The sequence below is a fragment of the Amblyomma americanum genome, chromosome 10 (assembly GCF_052857255.1).
Source record: "Amblyomma americanum isolate KBUSLIRL-KWMA chromosome 10, ASM5285725v1, whole genome shotgun sequence".
Taxonomy (NCBI): Eukaryota; Metazoa; Arthropoda; class Arachnida; order Ixodida; family Ixodidae; genus Amblyomma; species Amblyomma americanum.
Genome location: NC_135506.1, coordinates 62,935,281 through 62,957,633, shown reverse-complemented (window position 1 = coordinate 62,957,633; position 22,353 = coordinate 62,935,281). Strand labels below are relative to the sequence as shown.

General features: G+C 46.7%; 1 protein-coding gene across 3 annotated transcripts; it reads left to right on the top strand.

Annotated features, from left to right (window-relative positions):
- Window positions 1–2,575: 2,575 nt before the first annotated feature.
- LOC144106535 (uncharacterized) lies at window positions 2,576–21,574 on the top strand. Of its 3 annotated transcripts, none has more exons than XM_077639380.1 (9): window positions 2,576–2,696; window positions 7,706–7,836; window positions 9,282–9,433; window positions 10,083–10,338; window positions 12,547–12,716; window positions 13,495–13,586; window positions 16,657–16,815; window positions 19,788–19,857; window positions 21,393–21,574. In XM_077639380.1, exons 1-9 carry the CDS (start codon window positions 2,598–2,600, stop codon window positions 21,512–21,514), a joined length of 1,251 nt encoding a protein of 416 aa, XP_077495506.1. In that variant the 5' UTR covers window positions 2,576–2,597; the 3' UTR covers window positions 21,515–21,574. The 3 variants fall into 3 exon arrangements, with proteins under 3 accessions (XP_077495506.1, XP_077495508.1, XP_077495507.1); XM_077639381.1 differs by lacking the exon at window positions 2,576–2,696 and adding an exon at window positions 3,395–3,532; XM_077639382.1 differs by lacking the exons at window positions 19,788–19,857; window positions 21,393–21,574 and adding an exon at window positions 17,024–17,339.
- Window positions 21,575–22,353: the final 779 nt, after the last annotated feature.

Sequence of the window (22,353 nt, the reverse complement as noted above, 5' to 3'; positions counted from 1 at the left end):
GTACTGCTCGTTTGCGTGGCATAAAACGCAAGGTGGGTTCTCCTTATCTTAAATATTACGTACTCTTGCTCACAAATTGCACTTTTACTCATTTACACACCATGATAACACTGCAATAAGCGCCGATGATGCTATATCGCCTGCTAGGGAAACGCTTCGCGTAGGATACCGGCGCTTCCCGCTAATTGTATCTGCTTTCTCTTATGTCACCAAAATTTCATTTTAGATCGCTTTAGCCAAAAATGCGTTCGGACATTACTTGTAATAATCAAAACAACCAGATTTGTTGTCCACAGTCGAAGCCGACGGCTGCTGCCGCTGCCTTCTGCACATGCTATGCAGACCGGGTCACATATCGACACTTCCCCCTTATTGTACTCGCGTCCTGCGAAGTAAGCAGTCGTCGCTTTGAGGGGACTGTAGCCAAAACTACGCTCGACAGCTATTTGCAGGCGCTAAAACTTGCAAATTCGCTCTCCGCAATCGACGAAGTCGCACACACGAACCCTGCGTACTCGCTAGGCCTCGTCACGAAAGGGGCCGGAGGTCCATCGTCGACGTAAATTCAAGAATATGGCAAAAGTTCCTCACTGATTAGTAAAAAAAGTGTGAAGATATGATATGTAGCCGCTCGTTTCGCATTTTCCGATACGGAGAAGGTACACGAGCTCAGTTTTTCCGGCCGTCGCCTCACCGGGCGTGAAGCTTTCGCTCGGCCGCACAAGTCCAGGCGACGGCGACGAGCGGCACCGTCGTGCGGCCTTTTCTGCTCGTGTCACTTGCCTCGCCGATCGGTTCCATGCGCAGGCACCGATTGAAAGCACATCTTCGCTGGTGCACGCACATCGCGTGTGTCGCCGTGGCCTATATGAGGTCCAATAAGTTTTAAAATTCCTAAGTTAATAGAATGTCATACCAACTACCGCTCTCTTCTGGTTCCCACTAAGCTGACTCTTAACATTACTACAACACGCGGACGTTGATCGCGCTGGCGTTCTTGTCGGTCTAATGTGACAGATCATTGCGTCAGCGACGGCATTTGCGTACCGACCAGCCCAGCGGCCGTCGATCGCCGTCGCATCGGCCTATAGTGTGGCCGGACTCTACCTATAGCGAAGAAAAAAAGTGCGTTACTGTTAATGTCGCTTTTGCGGCACCTGTCACTCATATATGGGGGACGACTGCTAATTCGATCGCCCGCGAAAGTACAGGGGACAAGAGACCTCGCTGCGCATATTGCAGCAACGAGAGCAGACGACGTTGCTCCGTGCACATGCTAGTGACGCCACGAGGGCTTTCAATATGGCGGCAGCTGCCGGTGCGAGGAGTCTCCCGGTCGCAATTTCGATCCCATTTTTTTGAACATATGGTGCGTACAGGGCCGCCAAATTTCAAAAATTGAATCATAAGCACTTGCATTAGTTACTGAAGCACAAAACTGCAATATGAAGAACGGCCATGTCACGGCCCATTTAAGGAACTGACTGCGCCCACTAATAGCGGAATGACTCGGCAGCGGCGATAGCGACACAGCGCGCTCGGCTGTCATCGAACTGAATGCTTGCAGTTCCTGGCCGCGCTTAATTTAAAGGAGGCAAGGAACCTTCGAGATAAAGAACCAAAAACGACTACACCAATTTTGAAAAATGAGGAACCATTTGCACGTGACCACGGTTAATGGAGATAAGCCTGGTCGCATCTCGCATTACAAAACAAAATGAGAGGGCCGCTTGCCGGCAGTTTTGAGCGTGAACGAACCAACGGTGCAAAGATTCACGGCAATATAAAATGAACTGAAATGGGAAGCTTTATAGATGGGAGGCTTTATGCACGAGGAGGGATCAATTGCATTAAAAAGGTTTGTGCATAACTTGTTCAAATTCTGCTAATTATGATAATGTACACGGGTCAGACAGTCGACTTCTGTTGGGACATGACTGATTTAGGTTACTCATATACGAAATGCTTTACAACTGACCACGAAGCCAAGTAGTTCAGCCCCACTGTGTTTTGCATTAAAGCAGTCCTAGAAATGAAGTGTTTCAATTGGCAGAACACTGACCCAAGTGCAAGTAAACGGAGACCGGGGGGGGGGGGGCGACCACCCCTTTGCACCCCCCCCCCCTGTTCCGGGGTCCCTGCCAATAGGAATGCCAGGTTTGGACGCATTATTTGGTTCCATGTAGAGCGTCGCAACCGGAATGATCTTAAAGCAGCTGCTGAGTGGCAGTCCTTTCTTCTTTGAAGGCAGAGCAAGTAGTAACAATCAGTCGGGCAGCCAGCAAAATTGTTGGCGTAAACAGTTTTTTCAGCCTAGCACGGTTAGAGCTCGGGAAATGCTTTGTCTGAAACTGTCAAATGGCGAATGCAGAACCGGTACTCTCAGCGTTCCCTGCTTTGCCCTAGAACGCGACGAAAGCAACTGTTCATCCGGACTGTTTCCGAAACGACAGCCGGTTAGCAAGTGCGACAGAAATGCTGCCCAGCTGTACACTGCACTTTCTTTTTTTTTCGTGGCCAGGAAAATAGCACGTTCAAGTGTTGCTCATGAATTTTTTTTCGTGTTTCCAGAACATCGCACTCGTGCTGGGCAGCACATGAGCTCTATAGAGACTGAACAGTCTGGCGAAGTTGCAGCGAATTTATTAAATAACGACCTCTGCGTTATAACGGCTTTGGCTTGCCACAGAAGCAAGGTAAGCAGACGAGAATTTTTGTTGCATATCACCCAGTCATTGAGTGCCATTTCGTAATCGACAGTTTAAGCATTGAAAGTGGCAGTGGGAGTGACGTTTATCATACGCCTTATGGGGAACCTGTGCTGCCAACGTGGCACTGCAATTGTTCCATTCGGTGACTCAAAACTGCTTTTGTCAGCCGCTTGGGCGGCTGCAAACGCGAGAACACATTCTGCGTGATTAGATACCCGCGTTTGGCTGACAGCATTCATTGCCTAGCTTCTCTCGGCGTAGCCCAAATAGCTGACGCACGGCACGTGCGCCTTCGACAGAGCGCGGAGGCTCACGCCAATAAGCGCCTCAAGGTGGCGCGGTACTACCCAAAACTGCTTGCTCTTCTCGCTAGGCAGTGTGTTATGGCGCTGCAATCGGAACCGCAAACTTCAGCGCAAGTTCCCCATAAGGGGTAGCTGTGCATATTTTAATACAAGTCGGTACGGCCCTGGCACGTCTTCTTTCCTCGTTAAGTATAATAACAATCCCTTCGTTAAAAGTAAAATCAAACACCGCCTTCTTTCATCGGTCCACGTGCCCAGGTGGCGGCTGAGCCGCCAGGATAGCGGTGGAAGGGAGAGGGGGGGGGGAGTAGGTTGAGGAATTTTATTAGTACTTGCACGTCCTGTAAGCAGCGTCAATAGTGGAGTGTGTCCACTCTAAAAGCATACAGCTAAATTTTATCGAAATAGCGAAAACATTTGCTGCACATTTTGACCGCAGCATACGTTGAGAGATTTACGTGCGTAACACCCAGCCAAGAACGCGATCTGGCACATAATTCTCTTGGAAAGGGCCTTGTTAGTACATTCAATCCAATCCAATTTATTCCAACATCAATATCAACAGACAATGATGTCGCGGACAATGGACAAAAAGCCTCAAAATAGGGCTTGACAGCGTCCACTGACCGTCTTCTTGGCAACGACACAGCATTGAAAATATACATTAGATGTGAACAAAATATGAATTCGAAGAACAAAAGATGTACAAAGAGTAGGTGAGGAACACTTTACATATAAGAAATAATAATTGAAAAGCAGCAATATAATTACACAAAAGGCAAATGTGAATAAACAGCCAATGAATATATGCAAAGAAGCACACTTACAGAGGCGAACGCTTTGTAACATGCAAGAGAAACAAATATATGTGCGTCATCAGTTATTAAGTAATTTCGGCAGTTGAAATCGCAGCATCTGATAATCATATTTTGTGCGGTTACAGGGGACCTCCCAAATCTCATGATAGCGAGTGTCCCGAATATTTCTGTTTAGTGTTAGACAAGATATGGTCTCAAGCGATCTGTTTCTCTTTCTAATACCTGTTTGATAACGCTTTCTGAGAGTATGCTGATAGAGGTCAGGAAGCGGCACTAATTTTAGTTCTCTGAAGAGTGGTTCGGAATGAGTAAGATATGGAACATTCATGATAGCGCGAACAGCCTTCTTTTGTATTATGTGTAATTTATTAATGTTTGATAATGTGGTTGTCCCCCAGACTAAATAACAGTAGCTTATTATTGACATAAAAAGGGAGTTATAAATAAGGAGTTTTACACTTCTAGGGAGGCAATGTCTCAATTTAGAAAGTACACCTGACACTCTGGATATTTTTCTAATAATTGTATCTACTTGCAAATCCCAAAACAAGTGTTGTTCAAAGAGTACTCCCAAACATTTCGCAACAGGCACAATTTCAATGACCAAGTTTTCAAACTGCAACAGGTACTGCAAATAGATGTGGCGGTTTCTTGGTCGAAAAAGGACCGCTTTTGTTTTGGTTGCATTCACAACAAGGGAATTCACAGTGGACCAAGTCGATAGCTTCATTAGTACAATGTTTGCTTTCATAACAGCATCATTTGGATCTCGGGCAGTAATTAGGAGGGACGTGTCGTCAGCATACACAATAAATTTAACAGAACTGTCAATGTTAACAATGTCATTAATATATATACAGAATAATAGCGGCCCAAGGATGCTTCCTTGTGGCACTCCTGAAATTATAGATCTTAAATCTGAGCCATTGTTGTTGATAATTACTTTCTGCTTGCGGTACTGAAGGTAAGATTTGATTAGATTAAGAAATAAGCCGCGGAAACCATAATGATTCAGTTTTTTTAATAATGTTAGGTGACTGATCCGGTCAAAAGCCTTGGAATAATCGATAAAAACGCCCAATGTACATAATTCCTGTTCAAATGCCTCCAATATTATTTCTTTTTGCGCTAAAAGAGCATGCTCGGTAGAAAGACCTTTCATAAAGCCATATTGATACGGTGTTATTATATTGTATTTAGTAAGAAAAGAAGTCATTCGGACATGAATCAGTTTTTCTAGGCCCTTGGAGAAAACTGGCAGTATGGATACAGGCCTATAGTTGGAGAAAACATTCCTGTCTCCACCCTTATGCAATACAATAACTTTTGCAATCTGCAGTTTTGTAGGAAAAATACCATTAGTGAAAATAAGATTGAAGACATGTTGTAATACAGGAGCAACTATGTCCAACACATGTTTAATGGGCCTTATTTGTAATCCATCAACGTCAGAGCAACTACTGTTACTCATGGATTCAAATGTTGTAATTATTTCAGCCGCGGTTGTAGGAATAAGAAAGGCACTATCTTTCTGCCTGTCGCCCATGTACTGTAAACAATTCGGGTCATTTGCGTTGCTTGTTATAGACATAAAATAATCGTTGAAAGAATTTGCAAGGTCCATGTTAGAAATTATTTTACCGTCTATGCAAATTTCTTTCAGACTGGTTCTGTCATTCACACTGCGACCTAGGAACTCATTTATTCTCTTCCAGGCTAGATCAGATTTTTTCATTACTTCATAATTGAATAAATTCTGCAAATAGCACCTTTTTTCACGTCGCAAAAGGCTGGCGACCTTGTTACGCTGAGATCTGAACTTTTTCAGCGCAACCTCACTCTTACTGTTAACGAAAAGTTTGTATAACTTATTTCTTTTGCGTATTTCTTTTAGACACTTTTCAGTTATCCATGGCTATCATTTATCCACGTAAATAGCGCCACAGATGCAACTTCGTTATCGTCTCGGCCCTGAGCGGAGAAGTTCCTCACTCATTTTTCTTTATATTTACCTTTGCGGGCATGAAAACGTCCGTAGGCAATATATTTATTTCTCTGTCAGTTCAAGTGGACTTTAATCCTGGCTGCGGGCAGTTTACTTTTTAATGCACTACAGATTTTTTTGAAGAAGCAGCACGTGTGTGTTTCTAAGTTAGTTCTGCTTCGCATCCAATCGATCATTTTTCATCATAGAATACTTGAACCCATGAAAATACTGTGATGAATTAAAACACCAACCAACTGTCTTTTGACAAGGAAGTGCGCATGCAACAAATGCTGCCTCGTTTTTTATCGTTACGCCCTGCGGAATTACGCGCTCTAAACATGTGCAACAGATTGCACGTTCTTTTTCCAAGTGCTCAGCTGTCTTTTATGTGACCTGTAACTGTCATGTAGTTCTGAGGTCCCCTCTTCGCTAAAAGGCGGCTGTCACGCTTCCTGTCCTGCGCTTCCTAGGGAATATGCCCGGCATACTGTCAGGTTTGAGGCGTGCTCGTTTCAGTGGCATGTTGACGATTCTCAACGAACCATGACTGATTAATGCGACCACATTAGAATTCGTCAGGAGCAAAATCCGCAGTCCTTTGTCACGAAGTTCGCCGATTGCTCGAGAAAGTTAGCGTGCCCGCCGTGCTGTGAACAACCTAGCTTCCATACAGCCACAAAGATAAAGAATCTAGATCAAAAATCGGGAAAAAATTGTGTTGTATGCAAATGTGCGCACCGTCTCAGTATGGCGGATACTTGGGTCTCCAGCTAACAGTCCGAATAAGACAGTTGATGGACCGGCATTTGCAAAGAAAGTGTCGTAAACACACGCAGAAGTTGTAACAAAAACTTCGATAAATGTTAAATCTAATGCTATCGCATAAGATTTGTACGGCAAAGGTGACTTAAACATCCCCGTAGTTTTTTTTTTCGTAGCTGCTTTCAGCTAAATGGCACCGATAAAAAATTGGTAGCGGAAGTTTTCTCACGAAGGCCGCTCCTCAAGGATGTCTGTTCTTCGGAGCTTAGCATCACTCGGAAAAACATGACATGGTGTGTCCTCCCCCCCCCCCCCCCCGCACAAATACCACCACCCCCTTTTCGTTGGCCCGGCAACGCTGTGGATAATATTCGAGCTCAAGAGACCGTGGGCAAAAGTTATTACAGAAAGGGACGGCACTCTAAGCGTGCCCCATACTTGACATGTAGCGCCCACACAGATGCAGAAGGCGCACGCCAAAGCGGCCGGGCCCGCCTGGTCGGCTGGGTAAGCGGGCAGGGAGACACGTGATTTGACAGCTTCCATGTAGCAGGGATTTCGGGCACCGATTGCCGGGCACCCCAGTTCGAGTAAAATATGAAGGAAAAATTGTTTTCGGCTGTCGCTGTAAAAAAAACCTATGCGGTTTCAACCTACTTTGGAACGCCAACCTTTACTGCAGTACAAAACTACACCGCCTAAAATTTAACGCAGTATGCCTTTCGCAGAAATGCAATGCGCCATGAAATACCGGAGGTGGAGTCATGCACAGAAGAATGCGGACCACACTGCGGCGGTCGAAGTATTCTGACGCGTGACGTAGCGAGAAGCGATGTATGTTTGATGCATATGGAAGTAATATTTACTTTTTCCCTTGCAAATCAAGGCAGCGAACATTTCCATTTCTGTTACCCAACGCGACAGACGAGTTTGAAGGCATAAACGTGGTCCATATTACTCATTCCGCGAGATTACTTCCCACATCTAATAGATACATGGCCACTTCATCTGCACAAAATCAAAAAATACGGCAGGAACAGTTAAAGCGATTTCAAACGTGAATGTGTCCTGCCGAGAAAACAGAGAATTGAAGAGAGCATGAAAAGTCTGTTAACAATGCAGTCGATGGCGGTTACCTTGGAGGACATCCAACGCCTCGGGGAGGCCAAGATGGACGACGGCGCGAGGAACTATGTATCCATAGGAGCCGGCTGTGGACAGACGTTGAAGGAAAACACAGAGGCGTTCAAAAGGTGAGCACTCGCACTCTGCCCACACAACTCATATGACACAGTGGCAGGCGATTCAATCCTCTAACCCAAACTGCAAGCTAAATTTTGTCCCGAAAAGTACTCAGTTGCATGTTTTTCAGTCAAAGTATTGGGCATTCCTAGGTCTTTTTCCTACATCCCGACCCTCTTTCTAAACCTAAGACTAGAAGCGCACTCGTATAATACAAAAAAAATGTCCAGATATACACGTTCCCACCAACCTCTGCAAGGCAAGTTTGCGATGCTGTTGATGCCGTCATACCTGTCGCATTGACAGAAACTCAGCGGGAGCAAATGCCGACAAGTCTCTTTGTATTGACGGTTACCGGGGCTCAATACTATGAAAATCTACTATGAAGCTGAGCGCGACGAACCGTTTTACATTTAATATTCAGTATGCTTCTTTCAACATGGGCAACAACCAAAAAAATACACAGGACGGGGGGTGGGAGGTACAACTTTAGATTGCCGGAAGAACCTAGTACGAAGCAGCTATCTCAACCACTTAACCCTACAGAACCTGGGAGGGATCGCACACCTCGGCACTTAAAGGGATATCACAGGCAGCTTTATACATCGGTCATTTCCATACAGAAAGTGGAACTGCTTTGCTTGGAATGAGGCTTGGAGGATGCTCCAAAAAATGCGCTGTACCCTTTCGGGGAAAAACCCAGTTCCGAACACACAGCCTGCGAAGTCGATTCGTGTATCACTGCAGAGGGAAGAGTTCAAGCTCGTACGCTCTAACCAGAGTGTCTTAAAAGATGTACAGGCTCAACTGTCACTATACTGTAAGCGATCCTTCGAGGTTTGAAGGAGAAAACTTCATTGTACTACTGCGCTCATGAAAAAAAAACAATTAAAATTGGTCTTTGGGGAAAGGAAAGAACGCATGAACTATCTGCACATCTCGGTGGCCAACCCAAACGCGCCATAAGGAAAAGGATAAAGGAAGGTCTGAGGGAAGCAAGGAAGAACGAGGTGCCGTAGTGGAGAGCTCCGGAATAATTTCGACCACCTGGGCATGATTAACGTGCACTGACATCACATAGCACACGGGCGCCTTTTGCGTTTCGCCTCTATCGAAACGCGGCCCCCGTGGTCGGGTTTGAGCCCGAGAACTCCGGATCAGAAGCCGAGCGCCGTGAGCACTCAGCCACCGCGGCGAAATGTGTCCACCGCCCTCTTCCTCATATCCAGGAGACACGATATTTCAGAGGCCACAAGGCAACCTACGGGTTGTTATGGGAGCTTGAATTTAAATTCAATAAAGTGTATGCTCTTACGTCTCCTCCTAGTTTACTCCGCAACCCAAAAAAAATCGTCGAGTTCGAGATGAGTCGTTAACCAATGACGATCAACGTAAGCTTCATCTGGAGTGCCGTTAGTCACCGAGCACCCTCATCTTGAACCGTCGTGGGGCGCAGGTTTCGCTTCAGACCAAGAATCCTCGTCGACGTGGAGGCAGTGAACACTTCGACCACCGTGTTGGGCCGCGCCATATCGTTCCCTGTCGGCCTATCGCCGTCCGCCGCTCACAAGCTTGCGAACGCTGCCGGAGAGATCGGAACAGCCCAAGGTAGGTTGCCTGCTAGGTCTTGAATTATGATATTCTTCAAATCACGGAAACAGAGCTGCAGATAACCTTCCTTTGAATTATTACACGTAATTGTCTTTGTACAGGCTGGTCATACACGCTTTTAAAAGCAGAGATTTCCAGAAGAAAAGTACAGATATCCACAGCGCAGTTTAATCACTGATTTTGTATGCTGTGCAAGTGATTTCCTGTATATTTGTGAATATTGACTTGGGCCAGCGAGCAGTGTCCTTTTATACTCTTTTTGCATTTTTAATTTTTGAAAACATGGCAGCATTTGTCGTCGTTCCGAGCTAAAACCCAAATTCATGAAGTTCGAACGATGTTGATGTCCCGGGCCAAGATCCGTCGTGCAGTTTCCCAGCATCAAGCACTACACAGATCCAATTGTTATCTGTGGTAGTGGGACACTGGCTCCATGTTTCGCTAAGTCCGATTCTAGGGTAAAGACTTATCCCCTGCTATGGTTGGCTGAAACACCATTTGCCTTAATTGTCAGCAGTAACACGGTTAAAGCCACATTAATAGGAACATTACGTTCCTCATATTGTCGAATTGTCTTCACAGTTTCCTTGCCTTCTATCAGTCGCGACAAATGGCCGAACAGCATTTGTGGTATTCTTAACCACAGCTGCGCAGGAGGCCGGCACGGTGATGATCCTGAGCTGCCTGAGCACCGTGTCCCTGGAAGAGGTGAGGGCCAGCGCTCCGGACTGCGTCCTCTGGCAGCAGGTCTACATCTTCCGCGACCGGTTCCTCACCGAGTCTCTGGTCAAAAGGGCTGCTGCCCAGGGTTTCGCCGCCATAGTCCTCACTGTCGACTCGCCGGTTCCGGGAGACGGCGTCGCCCGTCTCAAGTATTTGGCCCATCTCCCAGAGGGCCTCAGGTAGGCCCTCTTTAGCACATGACCAAGAAATGTCGTTTCCTCTTTCTGCGCGGTGCTACCAGTTTTGTAGATTAACAATGCGACACAAGAGTTCTGAAAATGCGCTTGTTAGCAGTCTCGGTTTAACGCGCATAAATAAGCTTTCAAAACATGGGCGGGTTTTAGAGGAAGGGACTGCGAATGCGGCGACCGTCCTGGAACGTACTGAACGACAAATTCTCAATGGGAAAACCACACTGGTGCCCATGTTTCTTTTCTCGCCAAAAACACCAAGAAGTGCCTTGGAAAATACAGCCCCTGCCTCGCTTCAGCTGCACCCTCCAAAAGCTGCGCATAAATGTACCACTGCTTAGCAATGGCTACAATAAAAATTTAATCTCTTAAACTTAAGTTCGAAGACTTTTGACTATTGGCGCATTTGTAAGTATGATGTTTTAGCAGCGTGTAAAAAACAATGACAAATGTCAAGACGGAACAAAATAAAGGCGCTGAATACCAATTGATTTTTTTCATTCGTATAAAAGTAAAGTGTATACGCGTCGATTAAAACAAAAATACATGAAAATAATTCACTCTGAGCGTGCCAAGAAGGCACTTTCGCTTCTTTTCACAAGGCACAAAAAGCCAAAAGAACCCAAAAAAACACTCATATAGGGAAAACCGGCGTAATATTTCCTCCAAGGTAAGAAGTTGGTTTTTGTTTGTATATATTTTACTATTATCGCTTTCGCATAGTTGGTCTGAGCAAGTCGATTCATTCTTGAACATACGTACATGTATACGCGCAAAAAAGACGAGGACAAACGGGGAGCATGTTGTAAGTGTTCATGTCGTATGTGTTCCTGGTTGGTCCCTATCTTTTTCGAGCAAAGAGCGTATATACACCATACGATACGCAGGTCATGCCGTTACCTCAGGTAGTAGGTTGCGAAAAAGGCTGGGAAGGAGCTCTTGATTGGCCCTGGCCTCAGGATGCAATTTTTTCTGACTTCCAAGTTCTATGTAACTCCCCAGATATACCCGCTAGGTTGCGTCGATATACAAGGTCTTTCACCTAAGACTTTAAGAGATTTTAAAAAATACTTTTTTGGAGTTAGAAAAACGCTTTTTTCGGCATAGCATTGTCAGCAGTTTAGTACATCAGAATACAGCTGAAACGTGCTAACTAATAGAACGGTTAACTAATATTCAACACGGTAATTTCTAACTATTACTGTTCGGTTCTTTAATTATTGAGAGGCGTGTAGCCCAGCATAACTAATATCCATATTAGTTTTAGAATTTCGAAAACACGGTTACTCAAGGTGCTGTTGGGCAATACATTCTAGCTACCTGGCGCCAAATACATGCACTTTCGAGAAGCTTGCAGGCAAAGCAAACTCTTCAATGCATGTAACTCGTCGAAATAGCCAAAATTTGTTGTGCCACAGCACCGAAGATAACCGTGTTGTCCAGATACTAAAGCCTGACATGGATGTTACTTACGATGGGCTATACGCCTCTCAATTATCAAGGAGCCTAACAGAAAGAGATAAAAAGTTAAGTATTCAATATCAGTTAACCAGCCCGTTAGCTGTGTTGCCATGTACCACACCGCTGACAATGCTATGCCGAAAAAAGCGCTCTTCTATACTTAAAAACCCTTTTTTTTAGTTCGCGAATGTCTTAAGTGAAACACTCTGTACATGCCTTTCGAAACGATTCCCAGCTCAGATGTAACGACAGTTAATTAATTGCTATTTAGAGATATGTGCGTGAACTCCTGCCCTCGCATATTTGTCGCGGCCATACCTTAGATGGTTGTATCAAGTTGTCGAGCCGAACAGCACCTGGAGCACAGGCGGGACACAGAAAATACATGTCTTTCAGATAATCATTGCGGTTAAATACAGCTCTAATTCTTCGTGCTGTGAAATTATTTCTTTCTCGGTGTAGCAGGGAACACTGTTGCTCAATTGCCTTGTGAGCCTGTTTATAGCACGTCTTAAAGCAAAACAGGTTGGAGTAAAATAATTTGTCGAACTTTATTTTTGTTGCTAGACAATTTTAAACCGACAACATGAATACCCCTTTTTTTTTATTACGTGCCTCACTCCGGTCTGCTAAACCCAGCAAGTTCAGCAGTACCTTGAAGACAGCAGGGATTATACTTTGATATGCCGCTGCGTTACAGGCATATTGCTAATTTCGTCTCCTTCGCGATCTTAGGAGCTTCGCGAACGTACAGGCATCCTTCAAAAACATCACGTCCAGTACAGATGGCGACCACGGCGAGTACCCCATAAGCATTGACAGCGCGGATTCAGTCACTGCAAAAGATCTGCAATGGTTGTGTGCCCTCTCGGAGCTGCCCGTGGTGGTCAAGGGTGTTCTCACCGGTGAGTAGCGCATTTCAAACGCTCTCGAACTTGTTTCGTGTAACCGTTACGGTCGCACTCTTGTCTGCCACTCCTACGAACACAAAGTCTCCAAGCTAACACCAGATAAGACTGCGCGACTTTCTTTCACGTGTGAGATAGTCTCACCGGCGTCTCGAAATGCCTACAGAGTCACAGGCTTGAAGGCCTCTCTCTAGTTGGAACACGATGCCACCGTGTGTGCTGTTCATGTGTAGCCTTGTGACGACGCCAGGTCTGAGCCAATCAGGGGTCCCGCTGGCGTGAAGAAAATGTTAAGATTTTATCGCGAAATATTTAAAATTTTACTCTATTATAGTTTAACCGAACACCGCATAAATACCGTCATCTCCTTCCGAGCCATCTCTTGGCTGCACAGTCTGCGGTCCGGTGAATGATCATATTGGATGAACAAAGGTTACGAAAAGTTCTATAATAACTGTTATACATATAAATTCATGACCCCTATTTTTTTTCAAACGCCCTGCCTTAGCTGCACTCAGTAAACTTGCTTTGGTTTCTATCGTTTGGAGAAGTGTTTTTATGCAACTGTTATTCCGGCAAAATTTCAATTCGGTGATCTTGATCGATTGACGTATGAAGTCGTGTCAAATACAGCGACGCCACTCCGTTCGGAGCCGTGCTTTCCGAAACTTTGTATCATTGCTGTTGCATGAGGCGTGTGGTGACATAGTCACTAAGTAATGGATCAGATATTATGGCCCCGCATGCTCAGTAACGGGGCCTGTTTGCGTCACAGCCGAGGCGGCTCTGACAGCCTACCAGAACGGCGCCGCAGCGGTCATGGTATCCAACCACGGAGGACGCCAGCTGGACGGAACTCCGGCGACGGTGAGTGCATTAGTATGAAAGAAACGCTGATTGGATGGGCACCTGAAAAACGGAAGGGAAAAATGAAGACAGTAGACGCGGTAGAGTCTACAGGCGAGTCGTCAAAACGCATAAATGGCTAATACAACCATGATTTCAGGATTCATGTTTTATTCCATAGGTAAAAACATATTAATAAACTTTATTCAAAGTGGCCGAGATTGTGATTTTGCAGCTGTTTCATTTCCTGCTCTGCACGAGCACGTTGCGGTTGTTTTTCTGCTTGAGAGCAGAGGTTAAAAACAGTGTTTTACGGTGTGAGAAGTTATGTTCGCACAAATTTGAGAATCTTGTGTGCTGCGCGTTTGCGAGCAGCATCCGGGGAGCATTTTTGCTTTCGACCAGCTGAACTGAATAATAATAATAATAATAATTGGTTTTTGAGTAATAATAATAATTGGTCTTTAACGTGCACTGACATTGCACAGCACACGGGCGCCTTAACGTTTTACCTCCAAAACGCTAAGGCGCCCGTGTGCTGTGCGATGTCAGTGCACGTTAAAGATCCCCAGGTGGTCGAAATTATTCCGGAGCCCTCCACTACGGCACCTCTTTCTTCCTTTCCTCTTTCACTCCCTCCTTTATCCCTTCCTTTACGGCGTGGTTCAGGTTGAAACTGAAAATTTGTTTTTGGGAAAGCAAATGACGCAGTATCTGTCTCACATATCTCAGTGGACACCCGAACCGCGCCATAAGGGAAGGGATGAAAGAGGGAGTGAAAGAAGAAAGGAAGAAAGAAGTGCCGTAGTGGAGGGCTCCGCAACAATTTCGACAACTTGGGATTCTTTAACGTGCACTGACATCGCATAGCACACGGACGCATTTGCGTTTCGCCTCCATCGAAACGCGGCCGCTGCGGTGGGGTTCGAATTCGGGTACTCCGGATCAGTAGACGAGCGCCCTAACCACTGAGCCACCGCGGCGGGTCGAACAGCTGCCCGATTGCGTTTCGGACCTCCGCCATACCTAGCGTTGTAAGCACAACGCTCTGCTGCGGCTGCATACATGGTCATAATGCAAAGCGACTGCACTGCCCCGTCTCTGCTGGTCTCTTTCATCGTAACTGCAGCAGCTCCTACTGCGCGGGAAGGCAGAAGCTGCAGCCGCAGTTATGATAGACACCAACTACAACACTGCACAGCAGTCGCATTGCGAGAGCGCCGAATGCCCTGAAAAGTCATCGGTCTCGCCCTGACCGCCGCCGAGTCCCGGAGGATTCCGGCCGACTGTTAGGGGAATGAAGGGGGGTTTAGGCTATAGCCTTCTCCCACGTCATTTTTTATGGGTGCAAATGAAAGTTATTTCTCTCTCGGCAACTAAGTTTGGCGCAGTCTTTTTTTCGTCCTCGCGCCCTGCCTGATGACAACGAAGTTGGCCCTAGGCCCAATACACGGTCTATGTGCACGGCGTGGTCATATCCCCGCGCACGCTCGATGTGGACGGCGGTTGTTCAAAGCATAGGCGAGGAAACTTTGCTAAACAGCTAGCTTTGAAATTCCTTTGGGATAAAACACAAGTCACCGACAGCATCCTCATTGCTTAGCAGCGTGCAGCTGCAACCTCTCTTGCGGCAGTTCCTTCTCATATGTGTCATTAAACGGTTGCATTATGAAACATTTATTGTCAGCATTGAGCACTATGTGGGCGCTGTACTAGATGGTCTCGAGCCCATGGTTCTCGGCGATCTTGTGAACCCACTCAGTGGCCCGGACTTTGTGTCAACGGGTCTGAGCTGGCTAGTATAGCCTCCCACCGCTCTAGAGAAGGAACTGGTAGTATCTATAGGTCCGCTGGTGGCGGCGCCTTTTTGCAGCCCCAAAGAATGTGATCGTATCCGGATATCTCGCGGCATTCTTTGAAATTGGGATGGTATTGTGTTGGGTACATGTGAGTGAGCAAGTTTTGACGGGCTTGTGGCTCGCGTCTGGAGCCGACGGCACGTTAGCTCCTGGTTTTTGTCGAGCTTCTTGTCTGGTGGCATATAGATACTCCTTTTCCAGTTTAAACTAATTAGCGTAGTCGTGAAACCATATGAATGCATCTCTCGTGAAATTGGGGAACTCAACCTGGCTCACTGCTCGGCTGACATAACGTCGAGCTATACTGTGAGCCAACTCGTTTCCCCTGTTCCCCGAGTGTGCCTTTACCCATATTAGTTCCACCTCTGTTTTGTTCCAGTATTGAAGTCTGAGATTCGTTATACCTCCTTGGCGACCATACCACGCGCGAAATTGTTTATAGCGACTCTGAAGTCAGAAATTGTTTATAGCGACTCTGAAGTCGCTAATTATGGCGGCTGAAGTTCACGCGTCCCGACACTACCGTCTTGGCTCCGCGCTCTCGAGCGTCCATGCAACAGCAGGCGGACCCTGACATTCACAACAGCTAGCGCTGTAAAAGGAAATCACGCAGTTACCTCCAAAATGTACCATATCGACTACTATGCTTACACTGTTTTGTTAAAAAAATGGACCTTTCGCACTCCCTTGTACAGATTTGTCGACTGCTTGCGCACACATATGCCGTCCTCTTGGCACCCCGGGACTCTGCATGGCAAGAAAAGCAGTTTTAGTGCTTCATCGCTTTAGTGCACTTTCCCTAATCTTTTGGCTCAAATGAAGACGAAGAATTGCGAGTGAAACCTTCCTTGTTGCTGTTTTGAAAGGATATAGCAACAACAACAACAACAACAAGCAAGGTGAACGGCGCTGCTCCGCCGAGCTGGCCGAGCGCTGATGACGATGGTGATGGTGATGATGACGATTATGATGATGATAATGGCAATGACGATAACGATGCAAGCCCTGATTCGTGTTTCTGGGCTTAGAAGAGCAAACTAGCCCGTATGCACCCGCCGCTGCTCCTCGTATTCGTGGAATGCTCTGTGCACCACAGCGCGCGAAACACTGCAGCAGTGCTATGGCCTACTAGAACAAAATAAAGAAATCAAGACCAGACTCCAGCCTTAAGCACCGCCTATGAACGCACGCGGGACGTAGGGCGTCTTATGTCTGTGCTCTCTATCTCGCAGATCAACGCACTGCCCGAAGTGGTGGCGGCCGTGGCCGACCGCATGGAGGTGTACCTGGACGGAGGAGTCCGCTCTGGAGCAGACGTGGCCAAGGCGCTCTCGCTCGGCGCACGGGCCGTGTTCGTGGGAAGGCCCGTGCTCTGGGGACTCGCCTACGATGTGCGCAATTCATGTTTTCTTGTTTTTCCGTGCCTATATTGCTAGTATTGAACACACATTTACAAATGGCTGCTTCATGGGGCTGTTCATCTAATGCAGTCCCAGACAGCTGCCGCGATAAAGGCTTTTAGACATCCACATGACTTCGGGTATGCAGAGCATTCTAGCTGATGCACAAACGCCGACATCACGATTCTTTTCTTTGCAGGGCTTGCTATTAAAAAGAAGGTGAGCCGAGATTTGGTGAAGTTCGGCATACAAGGGGAGCGTGATGAGTTACGTGCACCGTCAGTCACTCGCTCTCTACAATGGCAGTGAAGTTGTGTCCTGCCATCAAGTAGTGGAATCATAATTACGAACGCCGCCTTGAAAGCAAGCGCAGGGTGCCACACAGGCTTGTGAGCGTCTGTTCAGCACAAGCCCGTTCTGCTTTGCATGTTCAGTAGGCCACGGACACCCGAAGACGCTGCATTTGCCAATGGCAGCTGGGCGCTTAAACGCCTCATTAATCAGGAACATCAATTAAGGGCAGGGCTAAGTGACCAGTTTGCTCGGAAATTTGCAGCATCTTTTATATCCACGCACATGACAATTTTATTTTTCCGCTTTCCATAATAAAATTTAATAAAATTTTCGTGTCTGCTTAATGAATGCTGTTTGTCATCACGAATGCGGCTGGAGAAAACAGTGACAAGGAAGCAGAGTGGCAATAGAAAGAAACGTGATTGTGCTCTTCAAAGAATTTGGTTTCAACGCATTTCATACTTTTTATACCGTTTCAAATTTAACCAGAAAAGCCGCTGAACAGAAAGGTTTGATTTTTGTAGCCACTATTGTCTTCCAGATCACGCAAGTCGTAATAAAGGCGGTACTCCTCACTGTCACTGGCGTCCGGAGAGCCAGGAGAGCTGCAGAAGCGTCACTGCATGTCCCTGCGACAGTTCCCAAATATTCGATAAGCAGCGTTGAAAACTTCGGAGAGCTTGAGGGATGTATTCAAGTAAAAGCAGCAAGTAACATGAAGAACATACCGAAGCGGTGGCCTTGTGGTAGAGCATCCGCCTCGCATTCGGGAGGTGCTGGGCTCGATCCCCAATGCCGCCGGGTACCCACCGGTTGTTAATGGGTACAAGATTTCCCCCGGCCTGGTGCTCGGCTCTTCTGGGTGAGATGCTTGGGAAAAGGGCCTTGACCACAGTTGCTCTGATGGATCAGCGATAAGTTCCGCCGTCAACAACGTTAAATCCGCCTCGTGCGGTAGAAGCCCATTTACCGCAGTCGTGGCCTAGTGGCCTGGGCGTCCGCCTCAGCTGCGGGAGGTGGTTGGTTCGAAACCCACCGCCGGACACCCACCGGTAAAAATGGGTACAAGCCATCCCCGGCCCGGGGCCCGGCTGCTTCAGGGGTGTGTGCTTGGGAAAATGGCCTTGACCACAGTTGCTCTGATGGATCAGCGTTAAGTTCCGCCGTCAACAACGTTAAATCCACCTCGTGCGGTAGAAGCCCATTTGTGCAGATTTATACAGGAGGTACCAACCCAGGATGTAAGCGATCCCATGTATACTCTCAGTATTAAATGAAACGCGAACAAAAAAACACAACTGTAGTGTATTACCTCCTGGAGAGGAAATACAGGCACGGTTTGTTAGCACGCACTTATGTAGGCTAATATCTCGAAAGCTTAGAATGAAGCAGACGTACGAACAGCAAAACTATAAATCGGAGTTGAGGAAGTGTGAATTTTCGCGGAGTCGATTTTCGCACTTTCAGACCGCTCCTTGTAAGTGTGTACAATTACTGCCAGCGTTTCCTCTGATATTCCAATGAAATTTCGAGTGTTCTTTGCTGATAACCAATATCCGTGTAGTCTAAATGTTTGCGATGCTCGATGGTAATTCCTTTAGACTTCTCGGGGGAGAAGAACACAACACAAAGAACAGTGAGCTGCCAAGCAATCCGAACCCTTAGGGGAATACGTGCATCCATGCCACCCTTACACAAGAGTAAATTGCTGGGCTGGTTGGTTGACAATGCAGAGATGGTGGAACCAGCGAAACTGGCGCAGGACAAGGCAAAGAGGCGTGCACAGGAGGCACACCATCTGTGCACCCTTACAAAATCCGCAGCGAAATTCAGCGACAGCTCTTTGTCGCTGCTGCAGTTGTTGCTGGTATTCCTTTTTTTCTTTTTTAGCAAACGCAAAAGGCAACGACGTCACCGTTGTGTCACATGGCTGCGCTTTCTTGATCTAGGAAAATATTCTTTCGCCTAGCCAACTCAGCCCAGGCCAGGCCGCAAACCAGCAAGTTTATAGAGGCAGACCTGCTGCAAACGCCGATAGGCCAAACAAATGTGACATTAAGCGTGACATCTCATGTCACATGTAATACGTGTGATGTCACATGCCACGTAGCTAAGCCGAATGGGACGACGCTGAACATTGCTAAAATGTCAGACAAACAAAAGGCCTTGCGTCCCGTCTTGTTCGCGCAGTTTCTGCTCTTTCTCTTTGTTATGAACCAACTATCCCGCCAGAACGTCCTTTTTCAACTAAAATGTCCTATAAACAGCTTTGGGAGTAAAATGACACATGGGAACGGCAAGCATCGAAGAAAACTCGGGCAAGTTCGGTACTTCTTTCGCTCTTTCTGAAAAGTTCTGAGAAACACAGCGCTGGCAGACAACGGGCGACAACAAGGTTTCTTAACCAACTTCCCCAGCAGCACACCATCTGAAAGGTGCTCGTCCATTCAAACCATTCATTGAGGAATGGGTGCAGTTGTTTTTGAAGCGCCTATTTCATGCGCGTTTTATTGTCGGTGATTGTACTTTTAAAGGGGCGCAACAATACGAGTTAGAATGTTTCACAGTAAAACTTTAATTTGTGTGTTACTTGCGTGTACCTCGATGCAATATCTGCCAAAGTGTTCAGTACTCAAACTTTTCGCTGACATCGCTTTTTGACTTTACAGGGAAAACACGGTGTCGACAACGTGCTCAACATATTAAGGGAGGAACTGGAACGCACCATCCGGCTTCTCGGTCAGAACTTCTGCCGCATTTTCTCGTCAACTAATTTTCTCCTTTTATTTGCAACGGAAGCTGGCCCTTTATGCCGATCTCTTGATGGCACCGTAGCCGCTATGATGCAACCAACTTTGTATTCTTCTTCCGCCTTGCCGGCTTGGAAATCGTGGCTATATCAGAACCACGGGGCCGCGTAATCCAGTGACGAAAGGCGAAAAGATTATCAATGCTAAAAATTTGAACACTGCTGCAGCATGCCGGCAGCCTGCTTAGGGCATTGCGTAACTCGTAACCTTTTCAAATGCAAGCCGAAAACATTTTAGGCAGCTTATTACACTTGGAAGCCCTGGATAAGGGGGGGGGGGGGGGGGGGACCATAAGGCTTTGTGATAGTCGGCGAATAATACGGTGCACTTGCTTTTACGTGTCCTTTCATGCTTCTCCTCCTCTCCGTCTGTCCTATCTATGTATTTCGCGGAGCGACCGTTGAGGCTGCACCGCGGCTTTGAGACTAGCGCCGCTGTCCTACTGACACCAACGTCGCGTACTTGTCCCATACTCTCAAGGTCTCCCTCGAGCTCTTGACAGTGCAGCGTAAGCGACAGGTGCTGCATCACGGGGGGGGGGGGGGGGGGGGGGGGGGGGGGGGGGTTGCTTTATCTCTTCTTCTCCTACGCTTCTTGTCCTTCTCTCCATCTCTCTTCGCTCGGTTGCAAGCGACGAGACCTCTCAAGGTATGATACGAACATGCACGGTGCATTACGTGCATTATCTTTCAGTTTGTAATTTTACCTGAACAACAGGCTGCACATGGAATCAGGCGGAGGGGGGGGGGGGGGGGTTTAATGGGACTGCAAATAAGTTTTTGCTTGTTTGTTGTGCTTCTTTAAAAGGTTGTCTGTTTTAAATCAAAGCCATCTTTAACGTTCGTTGAAACGTGACCGAGTGATAAGTTCTGCGCTTCGCGACTCATGGTTACGGTACACGAAGCCACTGGTCCAATCGCTCTCCCAAACGTCTTGCCAACTACCTGACTCCTGCCTCGAGGTAGGGGTTTGAGCACTGTGAAGATTAGTAGCAGCGACATCCTGGAATATATCTTAGTGCTTTCATGATCTGCAGCAACTCGATTTGAACGCGTGACGTAATTGGCTATTTACCTTTAGAATATTGGTGTGGCTTCAAAGTAATTCTTGCAGGGAAATAGGTCTACGCTTCCGGCTGGCGCACAGCCCCGTGGATTACGAGGCAGGCTCGATCCACCTTCTGTACTGTGCCTAAAAACTCTGAATCTGTTAACTTTCGCCACAACCATTAACAAGCAGCACCAGTTTCCTGTAGGTAGAGAGCTTTTCATACTGACTGCATCTACTTTGAGATTATGCACTGAACGCTGTCATAATTTCGCCACTCTTTACGGCGTGCCCCGTAACTATGCTACCCTGTTCATCCAGTCAGCTGCTACGGATTTTATGGGAGTTAGGTCGGGCGTTGTGCATTTTCTGCAATATCTCTCTGTACTCCGGCTGAAGCTGTTTGTTCCGTTCCAGGCTGCCCCGACACTAACGACCTCTGCGAAGACTTCGTCGTGCACGAGGATCACTACCTGCGGCACTTGCGCTGCAATCCGTCGCGACGAGAGATGCGGGTGCTGTGGAAGTCAAAAATGTGAAGAAGTCCAGAATAAAGCAAGCTTGCAGGCACTTACAGCTGTCGTTCGCTTTCCGAGAAACCCAAGTTTCTTCACATTATTGATTGCGTGCTCAACTTCCAGAATGTACAGATTTTAAAAATAAAGCGTCATTTCTTGTATATTCGGGCTTTATGCTTTTTACAGAGTCGTTAAAACCTCATTACACTCTCAGGCAATCATAGTTTTACTCTCCGCCGTAATCACGTTATAGCTAGGGGCGTTTGTGTTAAATTTTTTTTGTTTAACCCTGTCACGGGCGGCGGGAAATATACTTCCGACCTGCTGCGTGTTCGCAGCAAGCTTATGACTGGCGCTCTTACCGCCACGAGAACCCATCGCCATGTCATGTCACCTTTCTGAAACTAAAGAAAAAAGAACTTGTTCGATCTTGTGGGAAAAAAAACGATTTACAGACCCAGATTTTTTCTCACGCTGAGATTGCACTTCATCTATAATTTCCATGCTGCTGTTTTCCTCGACTTGGGGCTTCAAAACATGTGTAAAATATCGAATCAGTTTTTTAGTATCACAAAACCAGTATTTGACTCTAAATGGTTTGCTAAAATGCTTGCCGTGCCGTTCCTTTCATTTCCCAGGATAGCATTCATTGTTGCCTATAGCCAGCCCCTGCGGCTCCATATTTTTGATTGTAGATATGACTTCCGCAAGCTTGGTTTCTACAGAAAATAAGAAATAAAAACAACATATGAACGCACGTGGTGGGCAATGCACGCCTTTACAACGTGGCCGTGAAGATGCACCTACGGAAGATGCCCGCAGCATAAAGGCGGCTGGGAACCGAACGCAGCACATCTTCC

Bases quoted from the DNA above. Each gene is read 5' to 3' on its own strand.
- LOC144106535 (XM_077639380.1), top strand. From the start codon at position 2,598: ATGAGCTCTATAGAGACTGAACAGTCTGGCGAAGTTGCAGCGAATTTA. The intron at 12,717-13,494 runs GTGAGTAGCGCA...TTTGCGTCACAG, and splicing joins GGTCAAGGGTGTTCTCACCG to CCGAGGCGGCTCTGACAGCC. The intron at 13,587-16,656 runs GTGAGTGCATTA...TCTATCTCGCAG, and splicing joins TGGACGGAACTCCGGCGACG to ATCAACGCACTGCCCGAAGT.